At 32.3% G+C, this 15,275-nt stretch overlaps 1 protein-coding gene across 1 annotated transcript in view; it reads right to left on the bottom strand.

Annotated features, from left to right (window-relative positions):
- Positions 1-2,269: 2,269 nt before the first annotated feature.
- LOC114333239 (excitatory amino acid transporter 2) overlaps positions 2,270-15,275 on the bottom strand; it is a 48,349-nt gene continuing 35,343 nt past the window's right edge. The window contains exons 6-9 of the mRNA XM_028283098.2: positions 11,915-12,140; positions 5,956-6,090; positions 3,253-3,355; positions 2,270-2,444 (exon numbers count right to left, since the gene is read on the bottom strand). Of these exons, the coding sequence (XP_028138899.1) occupies positions 2,403-2,444; positions 3,253-3,355; positions 5,956-6,090; positions 11,915-12,140 (506 nt within the window). The 3' untranslated portion in view covers positions 2,270-2,402. The remainder of the gene's footprint in view (positions 2,445-3,252; positions 3,356-5,955; positions 6,091-11,914; positions 12,141-15,275) is intronic.

Raw genomic sequence — 15,275 nt, 5'->3', positions numbered from 1 at the left:
TAAGTCCGGAAATCGATAAACTGACTAATTTTAAGCAACTTTTGTTCTTTAGAGTTTTTTCACCAAGTCAATACTTTTCGAGTTATTTGCGAGTGAACCTTTTTCATTTTTCAATAAAATAACCACGTTTTTAGACGGTTTTTCGCAAATAACTTAAAAAGTAAGTATTTTGTCGAAAAAATCATTTTTAACAAAAATAAAGCCCGTAAAAAGTGAAAAAATGGTGTATATATTAGATCTCTATACTTAGCAGAAGCAGAGTTATAGCTAATGAAAAATAGGTTCCTATTCGTCAAATTCCAAATCGAATATTTGAACTTGAAATAACCAAAAAATTAAGCCCTTTTTGGGGAAAACTCATTACAATGTTTTTAAAGTGTTTCAAAAAAGCTTTCTTTTGTTTTACAAAAAAACATTTCTAGCGTCAAAAATAAACAAGTTACGCTCAAAATAAAGTTGGTCCCTTTTGTTTTGGCAAAATAAAAATCGGGAAGATCAACCCCTAATTAGCAACTTAAATGATATTAATCATTATCGCTTCACAAGTTACTTTACTTATGTTGTGTTTATATGATCTGTAAGTTTCATCGGTTCAAAGTGCTCGTTTTTGAAAAAAATTGGTTTTGAAATAAAATTTTCAAAAATTTTAATTTTGGAGAAAATGCATTTTTTTAAAATAACTTAAAAATTGTTAGAGATACCAAAAATCTTAAACAATAATAAAAGTCGGCTTGCTTTTCTGAATATTTTATATTTTTTTGCTTTACTGTAAGACAAAAATTGGTTAAGATTTGGTGTATCTAAATTTGAATACACTTGTGATTAGTAAATCTTTCAAGCCCATTTAACTACAGCCCTCTCAAAAATAAGGACTTAAAACCAATGAAACTTACAGATCATATAAACAATACATACAGGAGTAAAGAAACTTGTCAAGTGGTAACGATTACGTTCATTTGAGATGCTAATTAGGGGGTGATTTTCCCGATTTTTTTACCAAAAGAAAAGGGACCAACTTTATTTTGACCGTAACTTGGTTATTTTTGATGATAGGAATGTTTTTTTGTAAAAAAACAAAAGAAAGCTTTTTTTTAACACTTTAAAAAAGTTGTAATGAGTTTTCCCAAAAAGTGCTTCATTTTTTGGTTATTTCAAGTTAAAATATTCGATTTGGAATTTGACGAATATGAACCTATTTTTCATTAGCTATAACTCTGCTTCTGATAAGTATAGAGACCTAATGTATCATTTTTTCACTTTTTTACAGGATATATTTTTTTGAGAATATTTTTTCGATCAAATACTTATTTTTTGAGTAGTTTGCGAAAAACCATCTAAAAACGTGGTTATTTTGTTAAAAAATGAACAAGTTCACTCGCAAATAACTCGAAAAGTATTGACTTGGTGAAAAAACAAATTTCATGTCAATCCAAGCGGTTCTTTAAAATTTAGAGCTTTTGCAATATTTTACCGTTAAAGAACGTACTATTAGTCCTAATTAGTCCAAATTATTGTAAGGTAACAAGATCAAGTACATTGTTTTCGTCTTACAACGATCAGAATATCCTTTCATTTGAGCCCAGATTAGTTCAGTGCTGTTAAAAGCAATGATAATGTGGTATTCGCAACAGTATTAACTCCACGTTGTTTTGCTACTTCATGTACAGCATTCACCTATATTTTGGCGAATCTAATTTACATATGTCTTGACATAACTGTAAAAGCTCCTTTTATAGTTATATTCCTCCTTATTATGGATCATACTTCGGGAATCTGAGCATCGTGATCACGTACCGACAGACGTGGGCTCGACGACCACACCTTTGTGGCGCTCAGCCGTCTAGGAGAACAAAATTTATTCTGCCAATTCGACGGCTGAGTGATCAAGCACAAACAGTCTGGACAGCGGGACACCAACTTAGGCGGTGCTTCGCTCCCTGGAACACACATTTTTAGGACACAATTCCAAAGTCAAGTAATAAGTAAATTCAGTCAATAATGGGGTTACAAGCTCTTCTAGGTGCCCCTAAAATCAGGTGACTTAACCACGTAAAGTAAAACAGAGGATGTACCATTACCCAGAGCATCCAGAGTAACGTTCAGTACAAAGCTACCCCATTAGTTATGTCCTGCGATGGGGAGGGGTTGTGGTATAGCTTGGAAGTCAGATAGGTACCTAAATGTGGGTCTCACTGTTCCATTGTAACACGCATGTCATTCGGAGCTGGAGTTGTACCAGTATGTGTGTGTGGGTTAGAAATTCGTTGAATAATGTTTAAAAAATATTTATTTTTTATAAATAGTGTTAGCTACAATAATTATTAACTCTAACTATAAAATACTTAACAACAACAATCAAATAAAAAACGACCTAACAACTAACAAACAAACTGTTGGAGTAACTAGACTACTGTTTGGTTACACTCTTGGGCATCTTCTGTACCCTAAAAAATTAAAACTAATTACAGATAATGAAATATACAGTGCTAGTCAAAAGTCCGTACCCCCCCTCTTATCTTTTGAAAGGTTATACCTATAATAGTGAAATTTGGAGGGAGGAAATAAACGGACGTAAGCTTCTTAACTAGTCATGACAGGTGACGTTATAGTGACAGATGACTTTACAGCGCCACTGTGACAGATAAGTTTAAACGGGACCTTATGGCAAGTGATACATCGTTTGAAAGGTATTGAAAATACCTATTCAGACATACTAATTTTGTTTGAGTTTAAGCTAATTTTGATGAATAAATCAAATAAATTTAAAATTGTAGTTTCGCATTTAATTAATAAAAATTCTAAATTCCGCCTATGGTTACTTGTCAAAAAAAATGATGTTGTCGTAAAAACTACTAGAGAATTGCAAAACGTCAACTTTTTTGACAAAAAAAACCATAGGTGGACATTTGAATTTTTATTAATTAAATGCGAAACTACAATATTATATTTATTTAATTTATTCACCAAAATCAAAATCAACTTAAACCCAAAAAAATTAGTATGACTGAATAGGAATTTTGAATACCTTTCAAACGAGGTATCACCTGCCATAAGGTCCTATTTAAAATTATCGGTCACAATGGCTCTGTAACGTCATCTGTCACTATTACGTCACCTGTCATGACTAGTTAAGAAGCTTACGTCCGTTTATTTCCTCACTCCAAATTCCACTATTATATGTATAACCGTTCAAAAGATAAAAGGGGGGGTACGGACTTTTGACTAGCTCTGTATATTATTCTCATACAGTACCTTATCTTCTTCACAAGCATATAATTCTTGTTGCGATAGTTTTTCCACAATGGCAGCTGCGTAACAATCACCAAGCATGTTATTAGTAGTGCGAAATCGATCTCTAGAAAATCCAAAAAAAAAACATAAAATGTGTAAATAAATTTTTAAATTCAAATTGTGGCTTATTCCCAATGAAAATAGTAAATTGCATCAGATGCCACAAGAAAAAAGCTACAGAAAAATATAAAATGGTATCGTCGCATCAAGCTCGCAGTCGGAACTTGATTTGCCCACTGGTCCTATTAGTCCAGGGTAATAAGGTTTTTTCCATGACACTCGAGCAGCCAGGTTACTGAAGCGTTTTTTCGACAGGTAATACCTATAAGAGCAAATTGTAACTATTTCCTGCGTAGGATCTGGCGGCCATTTTTATTTATAAACAATTAAGTGTCAAAAAATGGCATTTTCCCTTTTTTTTTTTCAAATCAATGGAAACAGTGAAAGTTATGGTTTTTTTAGTACAAATATCTTTGAGATTATGGAAAAAGCTTTAAAATGACATATTACAAAGTTTGATATATTCATTTATTGTTAATATAATTGCGAAAAAAGGTCGGAATTGCAAAAAAAATTAATTTCGCAATATCTATTGTAAAAATTAGTGTACAGCTTTGAAATTTTTGTCATATAAGGGTTCTTTAGTGCTTAATATGTGATAAAAATTTCAAAGCGATTCATTCAATTGTTTAAATTTTATTCAAATTGTTTATCCCAGAGAGCATTTTTTTTACAATAACATAAGTCAGAAAAAAATGACGTTAAAACCATTCCACAGGTGTCAAATGAAAGAGCATGAGCTATATTTTCAACTTGGTTTAAAAAAAGCGAATAAAAAATGCATTTATTAGTAATAAATAATTATGCAAAAGTATCGTAAATATTTCCTTATAAACTTTTTATTTTGTTATATAAGAAATTATATATATTTATTACAATTTTTTATCAATTATGATATAAATAACATTACTTGGTAGTTGTGCACTTAAAACAGGGTAAAAAAGTTAATTTTTTTGGAAAAAGTTATTCAAAAAGTTTATAAGGAAAGATTTACGATACTTTTGCACAATTATTTATTACTAATAAATGCATTTTTTATTCGCTTTTTTGAAACCAAGTTGAAAATATAGTTCATGCTCTTCCATTTGACACCTGTGGAATGGTTCTAACGTCATTTTTTTCTGACTTATGTTAGTGCAAAAAAAATACTCACTGAGATAAACAATTCGAATAAAATTTAAACAATTGAATGAATCGCTTTGAAATTTTTATCACATATTAAGCACCAAAGAACCCTCATTTTACAAAAATTTCAAACCTCTACACTAACTTTTACAGCAGTTATTGCGAAAATAATTTTTCTTGCAATTCCGACCTTTTTTCGCAATTATATTAACAATAAATGAGTATATCAAACTTTGTAATATGTCATTTTAAAGCTTTTTCCATAATCTCAAAGATATTTGTACTAAAAAAATCATAAGTTTCACTGTTTTCCATTGATTTGAAAAAAAAGGGAAAAATGCCATTTTTTGACAGTTAATTGTTTATAAATAAAAATGGCCGCCAGATCCTACGCAGGAAATAGTTACAATTTGTTCCTATAGGTATTACTTGTCGAAAAAACGCTTCAGTACCCTGGCTGCTCGAGTGTCACGAACAGGGTATATTTTTGTCTTATTACCCTGGCCTATATGGTTTTGATACTAAAAGTGAATTTGAAATGTTGATTCAGTATAACCTGATCATTTACCGTAGGACATACTGAATTAAGATTAAAATGAGCGAAAATATAACGTCTTTTAACTAAAAATAAGATATTATTTGGTATTTTCCGAATAACTTCTTTGTTACCATATTTGTGTTTAGATTTTTTGGAAATAGTGTGTACAAAAATAAAATAAGTTCTATAGAAGTGAAATCAGTGGCGGATCCAGAATTTTTGTTGAGGGGCGGTCATGGATCTTGAGGGTGATTTAATTACTTTTCTCTGATGCAAGTTCACTTAGTCTTTCCACCCCTAGGTTTAAGTGAGTTTTCAATTATTTTTTGGATGGGCCTAATTTTTTTTTGTTTGACGGCTCTCGGTTTTTCTTTTTTTAGGATTATTGAATTGATATTTATTTTAGAATAGGGGGGGTCATGACACCCCCCGTGACACCCCCGTGGATCCGCCACTGAGTGAAATAAAAAAATAAACAGAGATATTACTTTGAAGAGAAAGGAAACATATTGCATCGGAAACAATCGGCTTTGTCGTTCGGGGTTCGCCTCTGATGGGTATTCGTGCACAATTTGGAGGGGATACTAGGGGAAAATTAAATTCTGATCTTTGTCTATTAAATGAAAACGTAATGTTAGTATCTTCGTTAGATGTCTCGCTAATTTTCTTATATCAACCATACACTTTTTCCGAATCTGTATTTTCTTCCGAAAGACTTTTGATAGTTCAGTCTTTCGATTATTCCTTTTAGATTTATTTCTCTTATATTCTGTTTCCATTTTTATGAGCTAAGTATTAGAATTGCTAGTAAGCTTTGCTCATTGTTTATTTAATGTAGAGATGGTAGGACATTGTTTTGTAGTCTATTTTAAAATGATACTTGGTATGTCTAGATCGTATCAAAGCTTTTAATTGATTAATTAATTAATAACTATACTTACACAAGCCAATCAACGGCAAATAAGAGAGATACGTTATGGTTGGGAATGCCAATTGAAGAAAGTACCATAAATAGAATAATTAACGCCGAACTTGGTACACTGGTAACTGCAAATGACATTATGGTTGTTGTAAACCTAAAACAGAAAGGCCTTAAAGTGAAACAAAATCAATAAGACCAAAAATATTTTTGTATTCCGGTTGTAAAATAGTTACATGCATCGTTAAATGTATCGTTAAATCAATTAGGAATAATAAATTCTTTTGAATCTGCAAAACTATACAAGGTGTCCCATTTAAATTAAATGAGTTAAGGCTATTTCCGGTGAAACTACATACACTCTGGTGCAAAAAAATCGATCAACTGAAAATTTGGTCATTTTTGATGTCTCGAAATTCCTAAACCTTTTGTCCGATTTAAGTGATTTTTTTACCATGTTATAGTCTTATTCATTAACAATATCGCTGTACTTAATAATATTGTTGCTAGACAGGTAAACTGTTATTGTATACCGGGTGTACGAATCAAACTGTGTTTTTTTCTCAAAGTTCGCATCACCCTGTGGACTATTCTAGCGTTTAAAAAATATTGAAATTAAAAACCAACTATAGCCTCAGGTTTTCTTAACATTCTGTTTTTAGATTCATTCGCTTATGTTGGATAATAAAAAAGTTAGGTACTTTAACAACTAGCCATGTTCTTCATTAGTACACGGTGTTTCTAAATATAAGTGCGACAAACTTTAAGGGGTAATTTTACATGAGAAAATAATGACAGTTTGAATTATAATCATATGTCCGCAAACGCTTCTTTTCCGAGGTACGGGATGTTCAATTTTTTTTACAAAGTGACGATTTATTTATTACTTTAAAACCAGTTAAGATATATGCAAATCAAATTTGGTGGGTTTTAAAACGTAGTTATTGCACATTTTTTGACATACAATTAAGAATTTTATATTCACCATTGGCGTGCATACGGGTAATATGATCGGTCATAATACCCGTTTGCGCGCTAATGGTGAATATTAAATTCTTAATTGTATGTCAAAAAATGTGCAATGACTACATCTTAAAACCCACCAAATTTGATTTGCATATCTCATCTGTTTTAAAGCAATAAATAAATCGTCAGTTTGTAAAAAAATTTAACATCCCCTATCTCGGAAACGAAGCGTTTGCGAACATATGATTATAAAGCAAACTGACATTATTTTCATGTGTAAAATTGCCCCTCAAACTTTGCCGCACTTATTTCGAAACACTCTGTACTGATGACGAACATGGCCAGTTGTTAAACTACCTAACTTTTTTATTATTTAAAATAAGCGAATAAATCTAAAAACAGAATGTTAAGAAAACCTGAGGCTATAGTTGGTTTTTAATTTCATTATTTTATAAACGCTAGTTTAGTCCACAGGGTGATACGAACTTTGAGAAAAAAACACAGTTTGATTCGTACACCCGGTATACAATGAGAGTTTACTTATCTAGCAACAATATTATTACAGCGATATTGTTAATAAATAAGGCTATAACATGGCAAAAAAATCACTTAATCGGACAACAGGTTTAGGAAATTCAAGACATCAAAAATGACCAAATTTTTAGTGGATCGATTTTTTTGCACCCGAGTGTAGAAGTAGAGTACATAGTAACAAAAAATATGCTATCAGATGCGTTATCTGTGTCATTGTACTGGTATAAAAAGCTTCATGAATACCTATAGTGTAGGAAGCAAAGGTTGAACCTTGCAAAATGGACACAAGTCCGGTTTTATTTTTTTTTTCTGGTATATCAAGGGGTGCTTATTATAAGAGTAACTTTTTCTGAAAAAATTTCGCCCCGGAACCCCCATTTTTACCCCTTTAAAGGGGGTAATTTGTGGTTTTTGCGGAACGTAGCCCTTCCTGTACCTTTTACAAAAAATTTCCTTTATAGAAATATGAAAAGGACTATATTTTCTACGATTTATTTCCCGACAGCATCTGTCTATCATCCACCGTTTAGCGGGGGTCGCGCCCCAAAGTTGACAAGTTTTTAAAAAAGATGTTTTAAAAAAAATATATTTTTTCCTAACTGTAACGGAAATTAAGAAGAAATCCTGCGGCAATTATTCACAAATAATTGATTGATTTTTTGGTATAGGTTTCACTTAAGGGTAATAGCCCTTTTTTTAATTACAGGGTGTTACATTTTAAAAAAACCCTTTTTATACCATCTGCACCGTTTATGCTAGAGTAAAAAAACTTTCAGCGATTACCCATGCACTGGTGCTATTTACAAATTTGTATAATGCACCCCCATTTTTTCCCCGGAACCACCCCAAAAAAAATAAGAATTAATAAATAAATTGATTTTCTTGGAATCATTCACACACAATACCCTTTATTAATATGCTTCGTATATCATTTTGTGCACGTTATTATTACCCATGCATGGACACCAAAAGCGATTTCCTAGTGCAACCCCTGTAGCCAAAAAAAAAATTAATAAAATGGGGGGTTGAATTTTTTTTTGTTTTTTGCTTTTTGATCCATATGGTCATATGCTTCATCAATATTGCTTTTCAAAAATATATATGGTTATTGCAACATCACTGCTGAAACCACCCCTATCCTTGAAAATATACTGCAGAAACTACCCCTAGCCCTTGGCGAGCATGTTTTTACGATTTTCTCATTACTTATGCATTCTTTTGAAACAAAACTTATACAAGGTTAAAGACCACTATTTACTCTAAAAATTAGGTCCTATTCATTTTTTTCGTATAAGCAATCGTTACGGCACAGTGGCGCCGTAAACCTCATATATGCTTTGGCGGGCTCCAGTTTTTGTTTTTTATTTCGTCATCTGTTCGTTTTACTGATAAAGTACTTATGTAAAATAAAACAACACAGTGTAACCTACAAATTATGACCTATGCACATTTTACATTCTTTGCGCCCCATAGCCACAGTGGTGGCCCAAAATCAATTTTTGCATATTTTCGCCACCTACACGCATTTTATTGCAATAATGCTACTTTAATAGCACAATATTCACCCTTAAGTGGTCAATAAGCAGTGGCGGATCCAGGGAGGGGTGATGGGGCGATCACCCCCCCTCTTAAACCGAGTGATATTATATTTAAAGATTATAAAAATATTCATTTATTTTTATAAAAATTTAGCCAATTGGCACCCCCCTCTTAACGATGCTGGTTCCGCCACTGTCGCTAAAGCATAAAAAGTACGCCATTCTTTTAAAAATAATAATATAATATAAGTATTTCAATAAAAATAAATGAATAGTTTCATAATCTTTAAATAGAATATCACTTGGTTTGAGAGGGGGGGATGATCGCCCCGATCACCCTTCCCTGGATCCGCCACTGCTTAGCGACCACTTAAGGGTGAATATTGTGCTATTAAGGTAGCATTAATGCAATAAAATGCGTGTAGGTGGCGAAAAGATGTAAAAATTGATTTTGGGCCACCACTGTGGCTTTGGGGCGCAAAGAATGTAAAATGTGCATAGGTCATAATTTGTAGGTTACACTGTGTTGTTTTATTTTACATAATTACTTTATTAATAAAACGAACAGGTGACGAAAAAAAACAAAAACTGGAGCCCGCCAAAGCATATATGAGGTTTACGGCGCCACTTCTCAGTCACGGTTGCTTATACGAAAAAAATGAATAGAACCTAATTTTAGAGTTTTTAACTTTAACCTTGTATAAGTTTTGTTTAAAAAGAATGCATAGGTAATGAGAAAATCGTAAAAACATGCTCGCCAAGGGATAGGGGTAGTTTCTGAAGTATATTTTCAAGGATAGGGGTGGTTTCCGCAGGGATGTTGCAATAACCATATATATTTCTGAAAAGCACTATTGATGAAGCATATGTCCATATGGATCAAAAAGCAAGAAACAAAAAAAAATTTGAACCTCCCATTTTATTTATTTTTTTTTGCTACAGGGTAACACTACACTACTACCAAACTGCTACACTAGGAAATCGCTTTTGGTGTCTATGCATGGGTAATAATAACGTGCACAAAATGATATATGAAGCATATTAATAAAGGGCATTGTGTGTGAAGGATTCCAAGAAAATCACTTTATTTATTAATTTTTCTTTTTTTTGGGGTGGTTCCGGGGAAAAAATGGGGATGCGTTATACAAATTTGTAAATATCACCAGTACATGGGTAATCTCTGAAAGTCTTTTTACTCTAGCATAGACGGTTCAGATGGTATAAAAAGGGGTTTTTTTAAAATGTAACACCCTGTAATTAAAAATAGGGCAATTACCCTTAAGTCAAACCTATATCAAAAAATCAGTTACTTATTTGTGAATAATTGTCGCAGAATTTCTTCTTAATTTCCGTTACAGTTAGGGAAAAATATATATATTTTAAAAACATCTTTTTTAAAAACTTGTCAAGTTTGGGGCTCCACCCCCGCTAAACGGTGGATGATAGACATATACTGTCGGGAAGTAAATCGTAGAAAATATAGTCCTCTTCATACTTCTATAAAAAAAATTTTTTGTAAAAGGTACAGGAAGGGCTACGTTCCGCAAAAACCACAAATTACCCCCTTTAAAGGGGTGAAAATGGGGGTTCCGGGGCGAAATTTTTTCAGAAAAAGGTAGTCTTATAATAAGCACCCCTTGATATAACAGAAAAAAAATAAAACCGGACTAGTGTCCATTTTGCAAGGTTCAACCTCTGTTTCCTACACTACTATCGTCTTTTTCGTTTCAAAAATATTTACTTTGGTTCCATACTTTATCCCAACCCTGTAAAGTATGTAAATCACATGTATTTCTGTTATGCGTTATACAATATATGTATATTTAAACTTGCTCCTCTAAAATTAAATTCTTCTTCTTTCAGTATCCTGTCCGATTATCGAACTTTGGCGATCATATTGGCAATAATAACTTTGTTTACGGTAGCTCGAAACAGATTAGCGGTGGTCTTTTGATACCAGTTTTGGCGATTTCGGAGCCACGATGTTCTTGTTCAGCCTGGGCTACTTCTTCCGGCGATTTTGCCCTGTATTATGAGGTGTAGAAGGCGCAGCATAGGTAGGAGAAAAATGTCCTGGCTGAGAAATCTCAGAGAATGGTTTGGATGCAGCTCAACTGAACTCTTTCGGGCTGTAGTGTCGAAAGTGAGAATAGCAATGATGGTTGCCAACCTTCGTCGCGGAGATGGCACGTAAAGAAGAAGAATGAGGTGTAGAAATTTATACCTCTCTGGATGTCTCATTACATGGCCGAAATATTGCAACTTTCAAATTTTGATTATTTTTGTTATTTCTGTGTTCTTTTTCATTTGATGCAAAGCTATTTCATTTATTTTTCAATTAACACAATTTATCTGCAATATTCATCGATAGATCCACATATCAAAGGCCTCCAATTTTTTCATCAGTGCCTCTCTAAGGGTCCAGCTTTCCATGTCATACTGCAGATTAATCTGATTTTAAGTTTTTATGTAACACTTATTCTTATTTCTTTGTTTATATCCCAGTTATCGTTATCGTTGGCGCCCCAATAGGTGATATTGTGGACTCTTTTCTTTATCCCATACACTCTTATGATCATTGGTTGTACCTAACTCAGTTTTGTTGAGAACCATAAGTTTTGTCTTAGAAGTATCACATGTTTAAGTTACCCTGTTTACAAGTCGTTGCAACTCTTTTTCATTGGAAGCAATCAGTACGTGTCATCCGCGTATCTGAGATTGTTGACATTAATTCCGTTGATTTTATTGCCTGCATCTTCATCTAAGGCTTCTTTGAAAATAAATTCGGAGTATAGATATTAAAAAGTAGAGGTGATAAAATACAACCTTGTCTCACTCCACGTCGTATTTCCACTGCTTACGTCGCCTCGTGTTCTGAACAATTCGTTTGTTTGCACATCGATTAAAAGTGAAAATTAGCTTAATAGAACTAAACATACCTACCAAATGCTTAAGAGAGTTCCTACTGGCAAAGGAAAACCTGACATCTGGGCAATAAATATAGTTGATATGGCCAAAAACATAGCGGTTCCATCCAAATTTGTGTTGCAGCCAATTGGCATTACGAAGCGCGTAATTCTGGGATCTATGTTAAGTTCTTTGTCCATTAAGTCCATATTTATTGGTAAGGCGGCTGAAGTAGAAGCGGCTGCAAAAGCAGTTACTGTTCCTAAAAAATATTGTTACGATTTTATCATTACTCAAATACAAGTCAGTCAAAGGACAGTTTCAAATTAACACAACTAGACCTGGCGGTATCTGTTTTGTGTTATGTAAATCATATATGACTCTATTTTTTGCTTTAATCGCTTCGAACTAAATATAATTAGAAATGATAATTTCACTATGCAGACACTTCAAAAGGTGGGCTAAATTTTTTATTAAACAGTATGTGAAAAACATTTTAAAAATTGTTTTTTTCTCCTTTTTGTTGCTGGGCAGCTATGCATTTTACAAAAATTTACTCCCAATATTCATTTCCTTTTTTTTACTTTCTACGTGACTAAAATAAGACTCAGCGCAATTTTCACCCTCCCCCCCCCTACTAAAAACATATTTTTTTTGTTGTTTTAGGTGGTATGCAATTAGTTTCAAAATTTTAAAAAATTCACACTCATGGTGGAAGCTTTCATAAAAAGTGTGCATTTTTTTATATAGGGCAGTCAATGAGGGTACTTGGCTCCGAATTCCATCCTACTACATCGCTTTACTTGATATTTTCATAGTAAGAAGGGAATAGCCCATGAAACAAAGTCTACCCTATGCCGATGTGCGCTTTTATCTTGGGGGTGGTTCCCACCCCCTTCTCAGAAGTGAAAAATGTTTTGGTTAAAATAGCCACGGAAGAGGCTAGAGAATCTAATTTTAAGCAAAAACAGTTCTATAATTATTGTTTAAAAACTCAATACTTTTTGAGTTATTCGTGGTTGAAAATTGGCCGTTTTCATTGAAAATGACACATTTTCGGACGGATTTTCGAAAATACCTTAAAAACTATGCATCTAACAAAAAAACTATATAAAATATTTCTGTAGGTAATAAAAAACAAAGAGACTCTTTCCTTTATAAATCTTCTAGTTAAAATAGAAAGAGGAATATGGTAGGTAAGAAGAGTTTGTTTTTTTTGTGCATGATCAAATCGGTGTATTCAATTTGAAATACCAGAGAAACGGTCGATTTTAGGTGTATAATTATACTTACAACTTTTATAGTGCTTGAAAAGACCTTTAAAATGAGCAATACCAAATGTCGATTATATTCAAACTAAGCGAGATATTCTGTAGAAAAGTTGAGCAAAAAAGTTGATGACCAATGTATTTTAAGAAGAAATGAGAAGTATATTTAACCCCTCATCCATCAGAATTTAAATACATCGTTTTCCTTCTACAATACATTTTATTATAGTGCTATTTATATGTTCAAAAAGTTAGACTGGTTGAAAATGAATGGTTTTTGAAAAAATAAGATCAAATTATAGAGCGCATTTTTAAATTTTCTTAAAAATCTTCCTTTTTCTCCATGTAACTCGAAAATAATAAGAGATACGAAAAAAAGGATACCACACAAAAATGTGGGGTTTTTTCAGATACAATTTCCTTTTATTTTTCATTACTGTATATCTTCTCATTTTCAAGTTTCATGATAAAAAGGAAGATTTTTAAGAAAATTTAAAAATGCTTTCTATAATTTGATCTTTTTTTTCAAAAACCATTCATTTTAAACCCGTCTAACTTTCTGAACATAGAAATAACACTAGAGTAAAAGGTATTGTAGAAGGAAAACGATGCATTTACATTTTGGTGGATGGAGGTTAAAATTACTTCTCATTTTTTTCTTAAAATACATTAGTTATCAATTTTGTTTGCAGCATATCTTGCTTAGTTTTAATGTAATGGACCTTTAGTATAGCTCATTTTAAAGGTCTTTTCAAGCACTACAAAAGGTATTGGTAGCATTATACATCTAAAATCTAGTGTTTCTGTTATTTCAAGTTGAATACACCAATTTGAGAATGTACCAAAAAACAAACTAATTTCACCTACCATATCTCTTTTTGTATTATAACTAGAAGAGTTGTGAAGGCAAGTCTCTTTGTTTTTTTATAACTTACAAAAATGTTGAATATAGTTTTTTCAGTTAGATGCATACTTTTTAAGGTATTCGCAAAAAACCGTTCGAAAAGGTATTATGTTTCAATGAAAATGGCCAATTTTCAACCAAGAATAACTCAAAAAGTGTCGAGTTGTCAAAAAAATATATAAAACAGTTTTGGCGTAGAATTAGGTTCTCTAGCGAATTCCGCGATAATTTATACCAAAAAATTTTCCACCCTTGAGAAGGGGTGATAACCACCCCCAAGATAAAAGCACACATCGAAGTAGGGTAGACTTTGAATTAGGAGATAAGTAGAGGCTAGGCCCAAAATTTCATTAAAATCCATGCAGTAGGATAGAATTCGGAGGTAATCTCCTATTCTTGCTCCCATTGACTGGCGTAATAGACCCGTTCTTGGTTGAAAGTGTACATCAAAATGATTTTTTTTTTCGAAGAAAGCCTATAATTCTTTTTGTGAGACGGCTGCAGGTCTAATTTTTTTTGTGTATTTTATCAAAAACTATATTGTTACTTTTATGTGATTAAACAATATAACAAAGCAACTTTATCCCGCCACCCTCGTCCCCCTACCCATAAGATCTATTTTTTTCGCTTTTATTGTTTTTTTTTTAGTTGGGTTGCAATCAATTTAAAAATTTCAAAAAATTCACAGGCATAGTTCAGGCTTTTATAAAACATGTCTATTTTTTATAGACCCATAGTTTGAGTGTACATAACCTTAAAATGCATTTTTTTCGGAAAAAACGTATAACTTTTTCTGGAGATGGTTGCAGGTATAATTTTGTTTTATTTTGTGTAGTTTATAACTATATTTCTAATATTTTCAGATTTTTGCGTAAGCTGCGCCACTTTAAAAATACCAAAAAACTTATTTTTCAGAGGTTTTTGGGGATTTTCCCCATTTTATAGATTTCAAAATAGCTCAAATCAAGATTTTTTATAGGTCATATAATTTGAAGTAACTGAATCATTTAGGATATTCAAAGATTGGGCGAGACACGTTTAAACCCTCCAAAAAAGACCTCCCAAAACCTTATATATTTTTGGGGGTTGAACATGTTCCTTCCAATTTTTGAATGTACTAAGAACTAAAGGACTCATTTACTTGAAATTATATATTACCTATAAAAAACTTTGATCTATTTTGAAGTCTATGAAATGGAAAAAATCGTATTATGATAATATTATA

The sequence above is a fragment of the Diabrotica virgifera genome, chromosome 7 (genome assembly GCF_917563875.1).
Source record: "Diabrotica virgifera virgifera chromosome 7, PGI_DIABVI_V3a".
NCBI classification, from domain to species: Eukaryota; Metazoa; Arthropoda; class Insecta; order Coleoptera; family Chrysomelidae; genus Diabrotica; species Diabrotica virgifera.
The sequence above is the reverse complement of the archived record's forward strand: the minus strand, read 5'-3'. Positions and strand labels throughout refer to the sequence as shown.